The sequence below is a fragment of the Engystomops pustulosus genome, chromosome 9 (genome assembly GCF_040894005.1).
Source record: "Engystomops pustulosus chromosome 9, aEngPut4.maternal, whole genome shotgun sequence".
Taxonomy (NCBI): Eukaryota; Metazoa; Chordata; class Amphibia; order Anura; family Leptodactylidae; genus Engystomops; species Engystomops pustulosus.
Window position 1 is genome coordinate 105,055,286 of NC_092419.1, and position 21,291 is coordinate 105,076,576.

At 42.3% G+C, this 21,291-nt stretch overlaps 2 protein-coding genes across 7 annotated transcripts in view; one reads left to right on the forward strand and one right to left on the reverse strand.

Moving 5' to 3' along the window:
* RNF208 (ring finger protein 208) overlaps positions 1-21,291 on the forward strand; it is a 177,811-nt gene that overhangs the window by 31,106 nt on the left and 125,414 nt on the right. The window lies entirely within an intron of this gene.
* The window catches only part of TOR4A (torsin family 4 member A), a 29,221-nt gene continuing 13,514 nt past the window's right edge, over positions 5,585-21,291 (reverse strand). Inside the window, exons 2-4 of one of the 3 annotated variants that reach the window (XM_072125229.1) lie at positions 10,144-10,279; positions 9,096-9,152; positions 5,585-8,398 (exon numbers count right to left, since the gene is read on the reverse strand). In XM_072125229.1, the coding sequence (XP_071981330.1) occupies positions 7,085-8,350 (1,266 nt within the window). In that variant the 5' untranslated portion in view covers positions 8,351-8,398; positions 9,096-9,152; positions 10,144-10,279 and the 3' untranslated portion in view covers positions 5,585-7,084. Of the gene's footprint in view, positions 8,399-9,095; positions 9,153-10,143; positions 10,280-12,390; positions 12,464-21,291 lie in introns of those variants that run through there. The other 2 variants (XM_072125228.1, XM_072125227.1) reach the window with 2 other exon arrangements.

Genomic DNA, 21,291 nt, shown 5'->3' on the forward strand with positions numbered 1-21,291 from the left:
CATAGGGAGCAGTATTATATTAGTTATATTCTTGTACATAGGGGGCAGTATTATAGTAGTTATATTCTTGTACATAGGGGGCAGTATTATAGTAGTTATATTCTTGTACATAGGGGGCAGTATTATAGTAGTTATATTCTTGTACATAGGGAGCAGTATTATAGTAGTTATATGCCTGTACATAGGGGCAGTATTATAGTAGTTATATTCCTGTACATAGGGGGCAGTATTATAGTAGTTATATTCCTGTACATAGGGGGCAGTATTATAGTAGTTATATTCCTGTACATAGGGGGCAGTATTATAGTAGTTATATTCCTGTACATAGGGGGCAGTATTATAGTAGTTATATTCTTGTACATAGGGGCAGTATTATAGTAGTTATATTCTTGTACATAGGGTGCAGTATTATAGTAGTTATATTCTTGTACATAGGGGCAGTATTATAGTAGTTATATTCTTGTACATAGGGGGCAGTATTATAGTAGTTATATTCTTGTACATAGGGGCAGTATTATAGTAGTTATATTCTTGTACATAGGGGGCAGTATTATAGTAGTTATATTCTTGTACATAGGGAGCAGTATTATAGTAGTTATATTCCTGTACATAGGGGGCAGTATTATAGTAGTTATATTCTTGTACATAGGGGGCAGTATTATAGTAGTTATATTCTTGTAAATAGGGGGCAGTATTATAGTAGTTATATTCTTGTACATAGGGGACAGTATTATAGTAGTTATATTCCTGTACATAGGGGGCAGTATTATAGTAGTTATATTCTTGTACATAGGGGCAGTATTATAGTAGTTATATTCCTGTACATAGGGGGCAGTATTATAGTAGTTATATTCCTGTACATAGGGGACAGTATTATAGTAGTTATATTCCTGTACATAGGGGGCAGTATTATAGTAGTTATATTCCTGTACATAGGGGGCAGTATTATAGTAGTTATATTCTTGTACATAGGGGGCAGTATTATAGTAGTTATATTCCTGTACATAGGGGGCAGTATTATAGTAGTTATATTCTTGTACATAGAGGGCAGTATTATAGTAGTTATATTCTTGTACATAGGGGGCAGTATTATAGTAGTTATATTCTTGTACATAGGGAGCAGTATTATAGTAGTTATATTCCTGTACATAGGGGGCAGTATTATAGTAGTTATATTCTTGTACATAGAGGGCAGTATTATAGTAGTTATATTCTTGTACATAGGGGGCAGTATTATAGTAGTTATATTCTTGTACATAGGGGGCAGTATTATAGTAGTTATATTCTTGTACATAGGGGGCAGTATTATAGTAGTTATATTCCTGTACATAGGGGGCAGTATTATAGTAGTTATATTCTTGTACATAGGGGGCAGTATTATAGTAGTTATATTCTTGTACATAGGGGGCAGTATTATAGTAGTTATATTCTTGTACATAGGGGGCAGTATTATAGTAGTTATATTCTTGTACATAGGGGGCAGTGTTATAGTAGTTATATTCCTGTACATAGGGGGCAGTGTTATAGTAGTTATATTCCTGTACTTAGGGGGCAATATTATAGTAGTTATATTCCTGTACATAGGGGGCAGTGTTATAGTAGTTATATTCTTGTACATAGGGGGCAGTATTATAGTAGTTATATTCCTGTACATAGGGGGCAGTATTATAGTAGTTATATTCCTGTACATAGGGGACAGTATTATAGTAGTTATATTCCTGTACATAGGGGGCAGTATTATAGTAGTTATATTCCTGTACATAGGGGGCAGTATTATAGTAGTTATATTCTTGTACATAGGGAGCAGTATTATAGTAGTTATATTCTTGTACATAGGGGGCAGTATTATAGTAGTTATATTCTTGTACATAGGGGGCAGTATTATAGTAGTTATATTCCTGTACATAGGGGGCAGTATTATAGTAGTTATATCCCTGTACATAGGGGGCAGTATTATAGTAGTTATATTCTTGTACATAGGGGGCAGTGTTATAGTAGTTATATTCCTGTACATAGGGGGCAGTATTATAGTAGTTATATTCTTGTACATAGGGGGCAGTGTTATAGTAGTTATATTCCTGTACATAGGGGGCAGTGTTATAGTAGTTATATTCTTGTACATAGGGGGCAGTATTATAGTAGTTATATTCTTGTACATAGGGAGCAGTATTATAGTAGTTATATTCCTGTACATAGGGGGCAGTATTATAGTAGTTATATTCTTGTACATAGGGGGCAGTATTATAGTAGTTATATTCTTGTAAATAGGGGGCAGTATTATAGTAGTTATATTCTTGTACATAGGGGACAGTATTATAGTAGTTATATTCCTGTACATAGGGGGCAGTATTATAGTAGTTATATTCTTGTACATAGGGGCAGTATTATAGTAGTTATATTCCTGTACATAGGGGGCAGTATTATAGTAGTTATATTCCTGTACATAGGGGACAGTATTATAGTAGTTATATTCCTGTACATAGGGGGCAGTATTATAGTAGTTATATTCCTGTACATAGGGGGCAGTATTATAGTAGTTATATTCTTGTACATAGGGGGCAGTATTATAGTAGTTATATTCCTGTACATAGGGGGCAGTATTATAGTAGTTATATTCTTGTACATAGAGGGCAGTATTATAGTAGTTATATTCTTGTACATAGGGGGCAGTATTATAGTAGTTATATTCTTGTACATAGGGAGCAGTATTATAGTAGTTATATTCCTGTACATAGGGGGCAGTATTATAGTAGTTATATTCTTGTACATAGAGGGCAGTATTATAGTAGTTATATTCTTGTACATAGGGGGCAGTATTATAGTAGTTATATTCTTGTACATAGGGGGCAGTATTATAGTAGTTATATTCTTGTACATAGGGGGCAGTATTATAGTAGTTATATTCCTGTACATAGGGGGCAGTATTATAGTAGTTATATTCTTGTACATAGGGGGCAGTATTATAGTAGTTATATTCTTGTACATAGGGGGCAGTATTATAGTAGTTATATTCTTGTACATAGGGGGCAGTATTATAGTAGTTATATTCTTGTACATAGGGGGCAGTGTTATAGTAGTTATATTCCTGTACATAGGGGGCAGTGTTATAGTAGTTATATTCCTGTACTTAGGGGGCAATATTATAGTAGTTATATTCCTGTACATAGGGGGCAGTGTTATAGTAGTTATATTCTTGTACATAGGGGGCAGTATTATAGTAGTTATATTCCTGTACATAGGGGGCAGTATTATAGTAGTTATATTCCTGTACATAGGGGACAGTATTATAGTAGTTATATTCCTGTACATAGGGGGCAGTATTATAGTAGTTATATTCCTGTACATAGGGGGCAGTATTATAGTAGTTATATTCTTGTACATAGGGAGCAGTATTATAGTAGTTATATTCTTGTACATAGGGGGCAGTATTATAGTAGTTATATTCTTGTACATAGGGGGCAGTATTATAGTAGTTATATTCCTGTACATAGGGGGCAGTATTATAGTAGTTATATCCCTGTACATAGGGGGCAGTATTATAGTAGTTATATTCTTGTACATAGGGGGCAGTGTTATAGTAGTTATATTCCTGTACATAGGGGGCAGTATTATAGTAGTTATATTCTTGTACATAGGGGGCAGTGTTATAGTAGTTATATTCCTGTACATAGGGGGCAGTGTTATAGTAGTTATATTCCTGTACTTAGGGGGCAATATTATAGTAGTTATATATACTGTATATAATGTGCTGTATGGACAGTTATTTTCCTTGTAGCATTTGATCCCGTTAGACGCTCCCTATATCCGGGGATAACAGCCGCCTTCAATAAATATTTTCTGTTTATCTCTTAATGTTTGATTTTGCCGCTTGCTGTATATTGTAGCCAGATCTTTTCTGTATACTGTACTGATAATAGCTGACCCGGGGCTACTCCTCCCCTGCAGCCTGGTGAGGGTCTTGTGTGCCAGGCACATTCCTGGCAAATTAATTTACATTCCATCTGCAGGAGGTGGGGGGGGGGGAGCTTTACTTTTCATCTGTGTATAGGATAAAAGCCTGAGCTCTAGTGATGTTTATCCCTGGGGCTGTGTCTCTGTGATATCAGTGTCAGGTCATAGCGCACAACACCTGTTATTTACTCACCTGTACTGCACCAGTAGGGGGCTCTGCTCAACTTTAGTCAAAGATAACAAAGTACCAGATGTACAAAGATTTTATCTTTTTCTGTATCACAATGTTACGTTATCACATTTTAAAACATAGACAATTATTGCTGTGGATACCAGCCTCTCTCTCTTTTAGAGAAGTTCTAGTTCAGGGGCAGATTGAGGGAGTGTAGAGGGGTGAATGACCCCTGTATAGATTCTGTTCTGGCTCATTAGCATAATTATAAAAGTTGATGTTATATGGAAGGTGGCTATGGATAAGAAATACAAGAGGATTGCCACAGTCATGGTGCCTGGATCTATAAGTAAGGCCTCTTGTACACGAGCAAATTTTTCCGGCTGTGTGCTACCCGTACCGTAGCGTTCCACATTCCCCTTAAATGTGGCATTCGCTTTGACATTCTCTTTCAAATGTGGCATTTGAATGGCCATATTGCTCAGCGTACTGTAACATTGCCGGAAAAAAAGCTATAGCATGCTCTATCTTTTATCATATATACTACTCAGCAGAATGGTTCACCCCTCCACCTCTGCATCCGAACATATGCTACACCCGACATACGTGTGCAAGAAGCCTCAGGCCTATTGCCCGCCAGTGGCTATGACTCTCATCATAAACTTTCCTGAATGTCCGGCCCGAACGCTCAGAGACTGGAACAGAACTGACATGATGTTGTCAGAACGGTTCAGTACTGGGTCATTTTTGGTACTGAATGACTTATCCCGTTGTACAGACGCCTAGTATCTTCTGCGGGGGATTCCTTAGAGGAGACCTGGGTCAGGGAATCCTTTGAATAGATGTGTCAGGCCAGCGGCAGAGCAGGGACAATGTCACCAGAAAAATGTCATTATATGTCCATATATGGTGTTTCTACATCTCCCAGGGCTTCCCCAGACACCAGTCGGAAGTGTCTGGTGTTTCCATGAACAGTTTTATAAACGGCTGTGGGAGAACGAAAACTGAGCGCTGACTTTTTGCCATGGGCAACTAGAACAGTTTTGCACTGCAACATTTCAAAAACATTGGACTGCATACGGATGTCATCCACTTTTTTTTGCATTTCCATTGATTTCTTTGGAGGTTCGTGGTCTGCATGTGTGAAAAAAAGATTTTCTTCTCACTGCACAAAAAATGGATATGTGAACAGACCCATAGGAATCAATGGGTCCGTATGCCATCTGCAAAAAAAACCCCAAAACCCCCCAAAAAAACAGGTAGCACACGAACATCAAAAACACCCATCTGAATGAGCCCCAAATGATATACAGGCGGTCCCCTACTTAAGGACACCCGACTTACAGACAACCCATAGTTACAGACAGACCTCTCTGGATGTTATTACTATAGTCCCAGGCTGCAATGATCAGCTGTACGGTGTCTGTAATGAAGCTTTATTGATAATCCTTGGTCCCATTAAAGCAAAAAATGTTTTAACTCCAAATGTCACTGGGGCCAAAATTTTTTTGTCTGGATCTACAATTATAAAATATACAGTTTCGACTTACATACAAATTCAACTTAAGAACAAACCTCCGGACCCTATCTTGTACGTAACCTGGGGTCTGCCTGTATTTGATTTTTGACCTTCCCAGGACAACTTTTACAATACATATAATAAAATGTCATAAAAACTAAAGCTTCTCCTCGCAAAACACTAGTTGACCGTTACTGATTGTATGCGTTTCAATGGAAACACATATATGATTAGACTAAACCCCGCCCCCAGGCGTTTGCTTTGTGTTTCTTTGCGTTTGCCCCATGTGATCGGACCATACACATTCACATAATATTTTTTCTTTTTCTTGAAAATATTGTATCTGTATCGACTAATTTTGGTATCGCTGCTACCCTATATTCTAGCGCATAACAAAACTTCAGAATACTGCAGCCTGTACCCTGCACCTGAATGGGGCTGCTTTGCAGTTCTTCTCATGTAGGGGTGGCTGGGAATTGTCATACAGGGATACAAATTTGTGGGGAGGGGTCAGTGCTGTATCACCTTATTTCTTGGGATCAGTCGAGGTCCTGTATTGCAGGCCCATTTACCAATCATTAAGGGATAGCATTTCCAGGCTAGCCATTTACACTACAGCAGTGATGGCGAACCTTTTAGAGCCCGAGTGCCCAAAATGCAAACCAGACCCACTTATTTATTGCAAAGTGCCAACACAGCAATTCTTGCATTAAAATATTAAAATCTTCTTGCTCCGTGCTATGCCACAGCTTTCAAGGGTCTTGAGGACACCAATATCGTTGACAGAAGGTGGGGAAATTCAGATTGCCATTGGAGCTTCCCTGAACATGAAAAATTGTGGCGCCAAGAGCAGAAGCTTCAATGGCTCCCATGATAATCTGACCATGTCCTCACCTTCTCTTCTAGCAGTCTCAGGTAGACCCAGATGCTTCACGTTTTGGGCTACTGGGCCTGCAGGAAGATCCTTCAAGTCCTGTCTGGTGAATTCTGTGCTGGGACAACAGCCTGAGTGCCCACTGAGAGGGCTCAGAGTGCCACCTCTGGCACCTGTGCCATAGGTTCGCCACCACTGCACTACAGGAAGGTAAAAACCTGCATACTACATTTCACCCCAAAAATTATCACAAATTTGTTTTTAACATTTAAAATTGAACATATTTCAATTTAATTGAATATAATTTTTTCAAAAATTGTTACAGCCACGCCGTGGTGCCCGACAAGACATCATCAACATTTTACTAGGCAGGCACATGGTTTGATAGAACTATCTCTTTGTCCATCGCCAACTAAATAGTGACTAGTCCTGCGTGTTTTTCTTTTCTACTTTAGGAAGTCCTTAAAGGTCTTTTTGACATTTTCTGCAGCTGCAATCCATGTTGGTCTTTCAAGACCCTTTTGTAGGGAAGTATTAGACCCACAGGTCTGTAGTCCCCAGTCTCTCATCATGTGTACGCATGTAAAAGGTTCACTTTAGCTACAACCTGTTTACAGCCAGTGATTGAATACTGCTTGTCCCTTATGGTGTAATATTTCAGCTGTCCCGCCAGGTTCTCGATGTTGCTATTGTCCGGGTAGAATCCTTCCCGTAACAATTCGTCCAGGAAACAATTGGCAATATGACTCCTTTCCAGAAGGGTAAACGGCACAATCTCCGCTACATCCCAAATTTTATGATGCTGCCGCAAGGATGACTGTATGATGTTGTGAAGTTCTTGAGGGACATTTAAGGTGTCGCTGGAGACGTTCTGCAGAAAGTATTTGGTCACCTCGTTGCCCCCTATGTTGCTGATCAGGATGTAGATGGCATTTAGGAACTCGTTACTTTGGTTTAATTTGAAGTGATTCTGCAGCGTGTCCAGAAGAGAGGGCGGCATGACCTCCATTTCGTCAAATATGAAGACTGGGATCTTCTCCTCCATCTCCGCCCGAGTCACCATGTCCGATATCATGTCGGTGAGCTCAGCCTCGCACGTCGCAATTTCACTTTTATTAGGACAATTGTGCATGACGTAATATTGCAGGACAAAATCGCTCTCCTCCACGGATCGGAAGTGCTTGGCCAGTATCCGCCCCATGTGGCTCTTACCAACACCACTAGGTCCATTCATGGAGATCACCAATGGCTTGTTATGCCAGTGAGTGGCCAGGTAGTCTTTCAAAAGGACCATTATTTTATCAATGGCAATTTTTTGTCCAAAAACCTCTCTTTGCATAGTTTTTTCCAGTCCATCCAGTTCGTATTTTATCACATTATCATCCAAATTCTCGATAGCGTTCAGGATTTGGAAGCAGACGATCCCGATGAAGAGGATCAGGCAACGTTTAGCCTTGCTCTTATGTTCTACTGGTAGATACTTCTTACAGTTCCCTGGATAAAGGACCGGCCTGGACTTTCTTTGCTTCTTCTTGCGTTTTAGGGTGCTCAGTGCAACCTTTTCCAATGTTGGAGTATCGAAATTAAAAAATTTGGGGCTTTCAAAGTTCGAGAGGGACCGACTCTCGGTGGAGAACTGTCGACGAAACATAGAAGGTTTGGTACTGTCTGCAGATTTTCTTCCAGAAAGGTCAAGTTGTAGTTTACTTTTTTTAAGGTTACGGATCCTCCTTCGGAATCGGATGGCCGCCCGCAACGGAGGCACCAGGGATATTTTCCGTTCTGAGGCTTCGGCCTCGGTTTGGGGCAGTTCCACCCCATCCGTTCCATCCATTCCCTGGTTAGCAATGGTTTCCAGCTTCACAAATATTGAAGAGTTGATCTATAAAGATAAAAGAACTTGCATAAGTATTAGGGAAAAACTTGAAATCCAAGATCTGTCAGGTTATGTTACGACCTCACGTACATCTATAAGCACTTCTAAGAACATTTTGTAAAAATAGATGTATCTAAGGCTTTGTGAATTTTTTTTTTTTTTTAACATTGCGGTTGCATGTGGCATCTCGGTTCAAAGGAAACAGGAAGTAAGACGTTGATCTGACTCTGCCATTCATGAGAAGTGCAGATAATAGCCGCCATTCCCTATCTTGTAATAGCAGTAAGTGAGGAGCCGGGGGGATGTATTGTTTTGACCACTACATGTAAGTATAGTGTAACATCAAATGTGTGAATGGCATCCAAAAGTTTCAGGCTAAGGACATCTCTGCCTTCTCCAAAGTTTTGCAACTACTTCCACTTGATTGCATGGTGCCCATGCTCAGATCATTCAGCCCTGGGTCACGCCTCACACTTAGGAAGAACTAATGAAGGTCTGTATTGCTACACAATCTAATCAACCTGCCAGTGTGTTTTGGCGTGTGGGAGGAAACCGGAAGACCCGGAGGAAACCCATGCCCCCAGCGCTGCAAGGCTGTAGTGCTACCCACTGAGCCACTGTGCAACCCTTAATGTGAAATGGTTGATGAGATTGGATATAATTCTGCATATTTGTTGGGTGCAATGTAGGCGGTATGACTTACTTGTATCTGCTTCAGGTCACAACCCCCGACTACTTCTGCTGGTGATGGATCTCATATCTGAAAGAGGAAGAAAAGACAGGTTTTCAAAGCTGAACCATTAGAACATCTACGTGACTATGAAAAATGACTTCTTATTTTCAGATTCATATTTATTATATACGTCCTACTGTATGATCGGACTGTATCATACATCATAGGCTTAGATACACCAGCTCAGTAGATGGTTTCCTTCATAACCTTACATACAATACTTGCTCAGCAAACTCTTTAACATATCTTAAGCTTAGTTACACCTCCACATTATACAGAATCATGTACACATTATGCATAACCTGCTTAGATACAGCAGCTCAGCAGACTATCGTGCATAGTAGGCTTAGATACAGCAATTCAGAAGACTGTATCGTGCATAGCAGGCTTAGATACAGTGGTTCAGCAGACTTAATCGTGCATAGCAGGCTTGGATAAAGCAGTTCAGAAGACTGTATCGTGCACAGCAGGCTTGGATACACCAGTTCAGCAGACTGCGTCGCAAATAGCAGGCTTAGATACAGCAGTTCAGCAGACTGAATCGTGCATAGTATGCTTAGATGCATGCAGGAGTTCAGCAGACTCTATCATACACAGTATGTTTAGATGAACAGACTGGGTCACATTTCATAGGGTTAGATACACATCAGTTTAGTGTAATTGGTTATATAATATTATATGTGTATATGTCCCTTATGATTTGTAAAGCTACAGAATTTGATGGCGCCATACAAATAAAGATTATTATAGTTTCAGACATGAGAGGCTTAGTGCAGATAGTTTAGCAGATAGTATTAGACAATATTACAGAAAACAGGCCAAAAGTTTGGACACATTCAAAGAGTTTTCTGTATTTTTATGACTATAAAAATTGCACTGAAGGCATTAAAATGAACTAACACGTGGAGTTATACACTTAACAAAAAAGTGCAACAACTAAAAATATGTCTTATATTCTAGGTCCTTGTGCTGTGATTACTGCTTTGCACACTCTTGATGAGATACAAGAGGTAGTCACCTGAAATAGGCTTCCAACAGTCTTGGAGAAGTTCCAAGAGATGCCTTCCCTTTTGCCTTCCCTCTGCGGTCCAGCTCACCCCAAACCAATAGGTCAATAGCCCTTACACAGCCTGGAGGTGTTTGGGGTCATTGTCCTGTTGAAAAAAAAATGTTGGTCCAACTAAACGCAAACCAGATAGAATAGCAGCGGCTGCTGGTTCAGTATAAATTCCCAACAGTGTCACCAGCAAAGCCCCCCCCCCCCCCACACACACCATCACACCTCCTCCTCCAGGCTTCATGGTGGCAATGACCTGGTCTATAAACTGAGCTGCTGTTAGCCTGCGATTTCTGAGGCAGGAGACTCTTATCCTCCGCAGCAGAGGTGACATGGATGAACTTATCCTCCGCAGCAGAGGTGACTCGGATGAACTTATCCTCCACAGCAGAGGTGACTCGGATGAACTTATCCTCCACAGCAGTGGGGACTCGGATGAACTTAATCTCCGCAGCAGAGGTGACTCTTATCCTCCGCAGAAGAGGTGACTCAGATGAACGTATCCTCCGCAGCAGAGGTGACTCAGATGAACTTATCCTCCACAGCAGAGGTGCCCCTTGCTGTTACTTTCCTGGGGCGCTCCTCATGTCAGCCAGTTTCTTTGTAACGATTGATGTTTTTGCAACTGCACTTGGGGACACTTACAAAGTTTTCCCAATTTTTCGGACTGAGTGATGATGGCCACTGTTTTTTTCTAGCCATAAAACTAATTCTACCAGTCTATTCATTAGGACTATCAGCCGTGTATCCGCCTGACTTCTGCACAACAAAACTTATGGTCCCAACCCCATTTACAAGGCAAAAAAATCCCACTTATTACCCCTGACAGGGCACCTGTGATGTGACAACCTTTTCAGGTGACTACCTCTTGCAGCTCATCAAGAGATGCCAACAGTGTGCAAAGCAGTGATCACAGCAAAATGACCTACAATATAAGACAGATTTTTAGTTGTTACACACTTTTTGTTACGTTTATAATTCCATGTGTGTAAGTTAATAGTTTTGATGCCCTCAGTGTGAATCTACAATTTTTATAGTCATGAAAATGCAGAAAACTTTTTGAATGAGAAGATGTGTCCAAACTTTTGGTCTGTACTGTATGTTAGCTGACTGTACCACACATGATAGGATTAGATACAAAGCATCACAGGATCGGTTTGGATACAGTGGATGAGCAGAGAGTATCAAACATGAAAGGATAAGATACAGTAGCTTGGTAAGCAGTATCACACACAATGGGATTAGATACAAAAGCTCAGAACGCAGGATCCCACAGCTTTACATAATGAGGAATAGGAAGTCTTGCAGCTCAGCTGTATGCGGATGAATGAAACTTAGCTGCACTACCACTGACGTCCTACGTCAGATTGGGAGATTTTTTTAAGGAAGGAAGCAGCCATGTTTCTTAACTTTTAACTGAGTTTGTACACCGACCACCTGAATTAACGTGACACAACAGACCTGTGAAGTAAGAGCGCTGCAACCCCTTCAAGTAACTGATTAAAGGGAGTGTTGGGTGTCAGACGCCTGCCAGTCAGAAGTCAATCCAAACCCAAAAATGTTTCCAAACCCTGGCACAATACCAACTACAGCCGTCATATAAGAGCGTTCCTGAGGGGATGCACTAAACAAGTGTCTTATGTAAAGATGCTTATGGGGGCATCTAGGCCTTCCATTAATAGGGGAGCTTGGTGCAGCCACAGAAGGTCACATGAATGGGATAATAAAGGGTGAACTTGACAAAGACTCCTAAAGGGAGTGTTAGGATGGGTTAGGGGCACATGGAGAAGATATAAAGGGGGGCAACTGAGTCGGGTATCAAATGAATCACATACAGAAGAGACTATCGCTGCTATCAGGGGCGCTACAGACTGCAAAAAGGGGGCTCCTAGAGAGGCTGAATAGCACAATCAGGTCGGTGGGGTAAAAGGGCATTTGTATGGCCATCCATGTTAATTTAATTCAAGGGGGGGGGGGTTAATATAAAGGTGAAATCTGCTGCATAACATGACATGACAACAAGACATGACATCATTTCTTCTGGGGCACAGCTCAGTAATATGAGGCTGAAATGAGTCTAAACGATTGCATCCGGAAGAGGGCACCGTGTGCCAACCATGTGCCATTTAGATTTCCATTCTTTAGCGTTATAGCAGCACATGGCAGCGGTGTTATAGATGATAATGGAGACATATAGTGTAATATTACCTCTCTATGCAGGAAGAGTGATGGATCCAGCAGCAGGGCTCCCAGCCTCGCACCCTACACACCGAAAGGGAAATGAGCCATAGGCGGAGACCTATGAAACTTCCTTATTGTCACTCATCTATTATTCCATTATCTACTTACTGGAGACTCCTAGAGTTACACCATGTAATACAAAGACTAGGACTGACACTATTCTGCCACACTGAAGGCAGATACATTAGTATGGGATTTGTATCTAATCCTGTTATGTGAGATACTGTCTTGCAGCTGTATCTAATCTTATTGTGCGTCTACTGAGCTGCTGTATCTAAGTAGATAGTTTAGGATACTGTGCTGAGCCATTATTTATAAACATATTTTTTGGTCATACTGTTTGATATTGTATCCGATCCTATCATATGTGATATTTCTGAGTTATTGTATCTGTATCACGTAGGATACTATCTAGTGGAGCAGTGTATCTAAGCCTACCATGTGCCATACCATCTGCTTAGCTAGTATAGAGGTCAACCACACACTTTTCACTTCTGAACCTTTGCACTCAGCCTGAACCCTGCCATAGGAAAGTCACCTGCGCATCCACCTATCAACTATCAAGCTTTACCCCTCATTGTATCTCCTCTTGTAACATCGCATTTCCTGTTGCTTATATAGTGACAACATGCGGCTCTGTACAAAGATTGACCTCATGCTGCATTTGTTCCCTGTTTCACAATTCATTTATATATTTTATGCACTTCCTTGGCTAGGGGTAGCCAGATAAGATGACTATGATTTTAGGGGTCCCTGCATAGTCCCACTGCAGTGCTATTTAAAAAAACCCAACATTTCTGTCCAAAACTTGCCATACACAGTACAAAGTGAGACATAAACAAAACTAACTCACATTTCTGGCGCTGGTGCTTGGCGCTCACTTATTGGTAACAAATGCAGGAAAGTAAAAGTGCAGCTCGCCCTCCTTTCTTGCTTCACTTCTTGGTGTCGTCCTAAATCCAGGGATCAGTGGATTTGGTATAATGATGCCATACACACACAGACTCTCCCAGTGTTTATACCCAAGTGTCCCCTGAACAAACACCTACAGCATTTGTCCAATCTTCTGACCTATGAGGTATCTCTCATGCCCTCCAGCCAATCCCTTGATTGGAGTATACATGGCTACCATTGTTTTTGAAGACAAAGACAATATGGAGAAAGTCTACTATAAATACATTAACTAGATGTGATTAGATTCGGAGACAGGATGGTCATCAATGAGCCGGCACCACACAATAAGGCCTCGTGAGACCCTGGGCAAAAATGTATAATGTACCAACACCACCACTGTCACATTTATTCTCCATACAGTGATCTAAAATCGCCTACATACTGTTACTGAACAAAACCAGTATTAGCAGGGATATCATTATACACAGCCCATATAATCCGCTCACACCATGACCCCTGCCATTACCACAACAACTTGCTTCCGTTCCAACAGATTTAGAGCGTCGGCGCCAAAAAAAAACCTAATTTTTGTTGCACATTTAGACTGACCTAAAGCAAGTCTACCAACTTCTAAACCCCTCCCTGAATGTGGAGGGTCATTTCTGAAGCCCAAATAAAGGAAAGCCATGCACCACAATGTAAAATACCAGTGCAGAACGTCACTAAGGTGCCAGAACAAAGACCTAGTGCCACAAATTAATCAATTCCTTCCTTTAAAGGAAATGTATCACCAGATTACTGAGGGTAGAGTATCCAAAATAGGCTGCTCGTTATGTCTAGGGCAGTGGTGGCGAACCTTTTAGAGATCAAGTGCCCAAAATGCAAACCAGACCCACTTTTTTTTATTGCAAAGTGCACAGCAATTCTTGCATTAAATTATTAAAATCTTCTTTCTCCGTGCTATACCAGAGCTTTCAACGGTCCTGAGGACACCAATATCGTTGACAGAAGGTGGCAAAATTCAGATTGCCATTGGAGCTTCCCTTCACAACCCAACAGCCTGAGTGCCCACTGATAGGGCTCAGAGTGCCACAGGTTCGCCACCACTGGTCTAGGGGATGGACAAACACACAGACACACACACACTTTTACATGCAATTAAGTGTTTTTATTGCCAAAATAATAACTTTGTAAAAGTGCCAGAGGCGCACAAGCTAACGGCGCTCGGCTTCCCCTGGACACTAATATATTCACGAGCCTCCTTTGAGACCTTCAGCCTTTCCTGCTCTCAACATGCTGCCCTCTGCATATACACAGCTTACTCTCTCTTACTGGTCCGGTGCATCCTCAGAAGAGCTCAGAAATGTAAACAAAGAATCACTTAGAGTCTGCACACAGCATAGAAGTAAGTAGCACGACTGCTGAATCACTTGATGAACATTCAGGGATTAACCACAAGGCAGTAAAGACACGTGGGCAACCCCTTTAATGTCTGACCACAGAAATGCTACCCCGGCGCAGGAACATTACTATACCCTTGGCACGGAAGAAGGGTAAATGCGGCAAGTCACCTGTGCACCCACTAAATCAGCTATCATGCTTTACTTTTTAATCCCTTCTTCTAGCAATGTCAAGAGTCTGGGCCCAGGTTCAGCTGTTAATTTAACAATTCGTTCAGGAAATCTGACTGGATCCCATTCACCAGGGGTCCCGGGGTAATTTCCCAGCTTGCTCCCACCTTAGTGCTGGCCCTGTGAGCGGCACATGTAGCAGTGCAGTGCCTGCATATACTGTAGCGTATGTCAGGTTCATTCATCACTTCTCCAAGTTCTCTATTCACTCCCCCGGGGACCATGTGGCCTCTGATGCTCACAGCACAGAAAAGGTCCTGTCAGGGCAGAGAATATTTAGATGAGATCAGGAGGGACCTTATTACCATTGTAACACGCCTGATAAGCAAATATCCCTCACCCCATGTGTAGGATTTGAATAGATACCATCACGTTACAGTCCCCATTGTCACGGCAAATCCTTCTATTTTGTTTATGAATGACTCACACTGTGTATGGATATATAGAAATACTTCCCAAGCTATTGTTGATGGGTACATGAAGGTACCCAGCCTAGAAGGGGTTTTCAGCTCCCGACACAACATGACACAGCGCAGACTGTAGTGTAGTGGCCGCCTCTGATTACTGCAGGCGCCGCTCTCATACAAGGGAATGAAGGGATATGTCAAACCCCTTGAAATATACACATCAAACAGGAGTCTTTTTACACCTTCAGTCTCTAAATAAATGTAGTCAGACATGTCAAATTGTATCATTGTGGCACCTGGCATCTTTATAACAGATCTATGCTCTGATATAGTAGAGGTCTGAGTGTTACTTAGCGTCTTCCGTGACCCAAATGGATGTGTATCCAGATATAGCAAACGTCCAGGTGCCCATTTACAAACAATACTGACCATAGGACCTGATGCTAGGAGAGATCCTGCAGTCTACTGCCCATGCAAACATCATTGCCATTGTCTCCCCTTAATGATCAGAGAACTTGCAAATTACAACCTTGGTTTCTAGTCAGAATTTATAGTACCCTGCATTTGTCCCTCATTTCCTCTTGTAATTTTGAGGCTGGGAGATGTATTGATGTGGTAATATATAGTGGGAAGTGCCTACAATGAATGATACAACAGTGGCTTCCTCCTTGAATCTAGAATATTGGCCGCCTCTACTTCTGTGAGTGAAGTGTCCTTTATTTAAGTCCCTGTTAAAAAGAATTATTTTACATAACTGGGAAAGTAATAGACGCAATTCACCTGGAAATCATTATATCATCGTCCTGGAAGTGAATGAAGGGATTGTTCTGAGGATCTATTCATAGTAGTCTGTCCCAATGGCTGCGTACAGTCCTGTGCTCGCTTTGCTAGTGTCTACTGCACGAATGGGTAACTGGGTCTCGTTGTAAAATCTGCAGCATCTCAATGACTTTTGTTACATGCAGATTCATAGCGGATTTATGTCCATATTTACATGCAAAATGTGGGCAGATTGTCCCTATCGTAGGTGCAATCAGGAATAAGCAAGGTGGGTTTTGTCGGTAAACATTGCAAAAAAAAAAAGTTTCTCTCCAATGTATTGCCTGGAGAGTTGTGCAATTATGCCTTAGTGAATGTTGTTAGTAGAAGCAGGGCTGTGAAATATAGATGTTATATTCCAGGATTGTAGCTTCTCCAAGTGCAATTGGTACATGTCCTCACACTGCTGTGCACTGTGTTCTCTGCACTGAATTGAAATATTAGGAAGAGCCTTAGCGATATCACAGACTCCAGGATAATCTGCTTGCTGGTTCAGTTTCATGCTTATTAACCGTCTAGATGTATTATCACTAGGCCACCAGGGACTATGTACAGTACAGGGGATTACTGCCACGGCATGTACCATGGGGCTACCAAGGTCTGATAACAGTATGTGCTGCTGTTACATTGCATATTCCACTGGATTACCCGAGACTCTACCACTGGACTATACATTATACATATAGGATGTGGTAATCATGGATCATCCACCTCTGGACCTCTGTCCATTACATAGAGTGGAAGATAACATTGGACTAGGTGCACGGTGTACCGCTAGTTCACTATGTGTTGCACATAGGATAAAGACTAATCCATAAGGGAATTGGTACATAAACCACTGTCAGCAAAGCCCGGGTAGGTTGTGTTCCCTTTGATCAATATGCATCAAAGACTCTATACACCAGTGACGGCGAACCTTTTGGTGGCCGAGTGCACAAACTGCAACCCAAAACCCCCCTTATTTATCTTGAGGTGCCAACCAAAAATTAAAGCAGTAACTTATTGCTCTCTGTTCTTCAACAACTTTCGATCATATTGGCCTCCTGAGGACAAGATAGAAAATTTGCATAGTTTTAGCTTCTTTCCAGTGTCTCTCTGCACACAGAGAATTGTGGGGCCTGCAAAAGGTCTTCCAAAGATAATTCAGCCCAGTCTACTCCTTCTCCCTCTTCCTACAGTCCCAAGTAGCGAAGTAATTATGACTTTAATATATGACTGAAAGCAGCATTTTTTAAGTTGCTTGAGACCACAGGGATCAGTCCTGTGTCCGGTCTGATGTGCTGGGGCGATGGCCTGGGTGCCCACAGAAAGGGCTCTGAGTGCCACCTCTGGCACCCGTGCCATTGGTTCGCCACCACTGCTATATACCATGTACTTTCCAATCACTTAGCACTTGGAGGATACGTACAGTACAAATACTGTATATAACAAAGCATCTATGGCACAGGGAAACCTTGTAAGATTATTTTGTAAGAATAAAGTTGCCTCCTGTGACTCACAACATGCAATGCAATAATCTATGGATCTGGAACAATCACAGTAGACGATTGAGGGTTAGCACTACAATTCATTTACATGGCCAGAATCCGGCTTACTGGGGCAAGTGCCGGAGCCAAAGGGGTCTAGAGGGGGCAACTTCCGTCTCCTCTTGTTACCCTGCCCTACGGGCGAGGGAGAGGGGTGTGTGTGCAGGACGTGAGTTTTCTGTAAAGGGGTTAATTAAACCTGGAGCCGTCCCCGGGGTCAGCATTTTTTTTTCTCGCCTGGACCGTTATACCTCGAGTGCCAGAAAATGCATTATAAATGTGGTGTGTGTTAGTTTTTTTAGTGCAAATTACGACAGAATGTTATGGATAACATGTTGTTATAGCTCCCTATGTTGTTATGGATAATGGGCGGCTGATTTCTTGAATACAATGTATAACTGAGCAGTTCTGAGAGTTCCTGCTGAGGTAGTGGTAGTGGGAGCTGCATCAGTCACAGTCTGGACACTATTTATAAAAAATAGATAATAATATAAAGGGGTTTTCCCACCAAACAAGTTAGGCCCTATCCACAGGATAGCGGCTAAATTACTAATCAGTGGGGGTCTCGCTGATTAGACCCCTACAGATCACGAGGGGTTGGCAATCTCCGTCAACTCCATAGAGATGAATGGAGCTGACCAGACATGCACTGCCGTCTGCTGCATTCATCTCTGGGAGCAACAAGAGGTTCGACGGAGGTATCTGGGACACCTAGGGCCCCCGTTTTCGTGATCGACGGGGGTCTCATTACAGAGACCCGCACCAAAAGCAAGTTAGGTCCTGTCCTTTGGATTGGATGTTCTCTCTGTGTTTGCGTGGGTATCCTTCAGGTCCTCCGGTTTCCTCCCACACTCCAAAACATATAGGAAGGTTTATTAGATTGTGAGCCCCATTGGGGACAGGGAGCAATTTGGCAAAAAGCTCTGTGCAGCGCTGCGTAATCTGTGTGCGCTATATAAATAAAGGAATTATTGTAGTAAATTTTCATTGTGTTGGGCTATAGCTAAAGATACAGGTCCATCAAGTTAACCCATAATCAGACAGTGAACCTATCAGGCTGAAGCTAATTGGTCCAAAATTAGGAGATGATTTCTTCCCGACTTCCCACCAGAACAAATCCCTGGATGATCCTCTATCCCATGTATCTATTCACATGACATTTTTGCTTTATAGAGAGACATTTGGACCTCTCTTTTCCAGTGTTAGAGCCATCACAGTATCTCGTAGTAGCGAGTCCCATAGTCTCATTCCTCTTACATGCAGCATTTTAGCTGGAGCAGTAGAAGAGGTTTTCTCTTTCTGCCACAAAATAGAAAAAAATTGACCCAAACTACTATGAGAGAGGGAAATAGAATATTTTTTATCAACATGTAACTTCATTGTGAGTTGTATAGCAGAGAACCCATATGTGCCGTTACTCTGTAAAGGAAGATCTGTGTGTCGCAACTTTGTTTCCCTGTAGACTCTTCCCTTTTTTACACCAAGTTTTTAATGACCTGTTCTGCACAAAATGTATAGTTTGTGTGTATAGTATGTATGTAGAGTCATTGTTTTGGTATATTAGTACATGCCCATCGTGCTCCTATAATAGAGCTGTCCCCAGTACGTACTTTAAAGGGGTATATACGTTTATCACATAAAGTAATGGCAATTTGCTATTACAGTGCTAGCTACGGTGACCCTATAATAGCGCAGACACGGTCCTCCTATTACAGTGCTAGCTACGGTGACCCTATAATAACGCAGACACGGTCCTCCTATTACAGTGCTAGCTACGGTGACCCTATAATAGCGCAGACACGGTCCTCCTATTACAGTGCTAGCTACGGTGACCCTATAACAACGCAGACACGGTCCTCCTATTACAGTGCTAGCTACGGTGACCCTATAATAACGCAGACACGGTCCTCCTATTACAGTGCTAGCTACAGTGACCCTATAATAGCGCAGACACGGTCCTCCTATTACAGTGCTAGCTACGGTGACCCTATAATAACGCAGACACGGTCCTCCTATTACAGTGCTAGCTACGGTGACCCTATAATAGCGCAGACACGGTCCTCCTATTACAGTGCTAGCTACGGTGACCCTATAATAACGCAGACACAGTCCTCCTATTACAGTGCTAGCTACGGTGACCCTATAATAGCGCAGACACGGTCCTCCTATTACAGTGCTAGCTACAGTGACCCTATAATAACGCAGACACGGTCCTCCTATTACAGTGCTAGCTACGGTGACCCTATAATAACGCAGACACGGTCCTCCTATTACAGTGCTAGCTACGGTGACCCTATAATAGCGCAGACACGGTCCTCCTATTACAGTGCTAGCTACAGTGACCCTATAATAACGCAGACACGGTCCTCCTATTACAGTGCTAGCTACGGTGACCCTATAATAACGCAGACACGGTCCTCCTATTACACTGCTAGCTACGGTGACCCTATAATAACGCAGACACGGTCCTCCTATTACAGTGCTAGCTACGGTGACCCTATAATAACGCAGACACGGTCCTCCTATTACAGTGCTAGCTACGGTGACCCTATAATAACGCAGACACGGTCCTCCTATTACAGTGCTAGCTACGGTGACCCTATAATAACGCAGACACGGTCCTCCTATTACAGTGCTAGCTACGGTGACCCTATAATAACGCAGACACGGTCCTCCTATTACAGTGCTAGCTATGGTGACCCTATAATAGGGCAGACACGGTCCTCCTATTACAGTGCTAGCTATGGTGACCCTATAATAGGGCAGACACGGTCCTCCTATTACAGTGCTAGCTACGGTGACCCTATAATAGCGCAGACACGGTCCTCCTATTACAGTGCTAGCTACAGTGACCCTATAATAGCGCAGACACTGTCCTCCTATTACAGTGCTAGCTACGGTGACCCTATAATAACGCAGACACGGTCCTCCTATTACAGCGCTAGCTACGGTGACCCTATAATAGCGCAGACACGGTCCTCCTATTACAGTGCTAGCTACAGTGACCCTATAATAACGCAGACACGGTCCTCCTATTACAGTGCTAGCTACGGTGACCCTATAATAACGCAGACACGGTCCTCCTATTACAGTGCTAGCTACGGTGACCCTATAATAATGCAGACACGGTCCTCCTATTACAGTGCTAGCTACGGTGACCCTATAATAACGCAGACACGGTCCTCCTATTACAGTGCTAGCTACGGTGACCCTATAATAACGCAGACACGGTCCTCCTATTACAGTGCTAGCTACGGTGACCCTATAATAACGCAGGCACGGTCCTCCTATTACAGTGCTAGCTACGGTGACCCTATAATAACGCAGACACGGTCCTCCTATTACAGTGCTAGCTACGGTGACCCTATAATAACGCAGGCACGGTCCTCCTATTACAGTGCTAGCTACGGTGACCCTATAATAACGCAGACACGGTCCTCCTATTACAGTGCTAGCTACGGTGACCCTATAATAACGCAGACACGGTCCTCCTATTAAAGTGCTAGCTACGGTGACCCTATAATAATGCAGACACGGTCCTCCTATTACAGTGCTAGCTACGGTGACCCTATAATAACGCAGACACGGTCC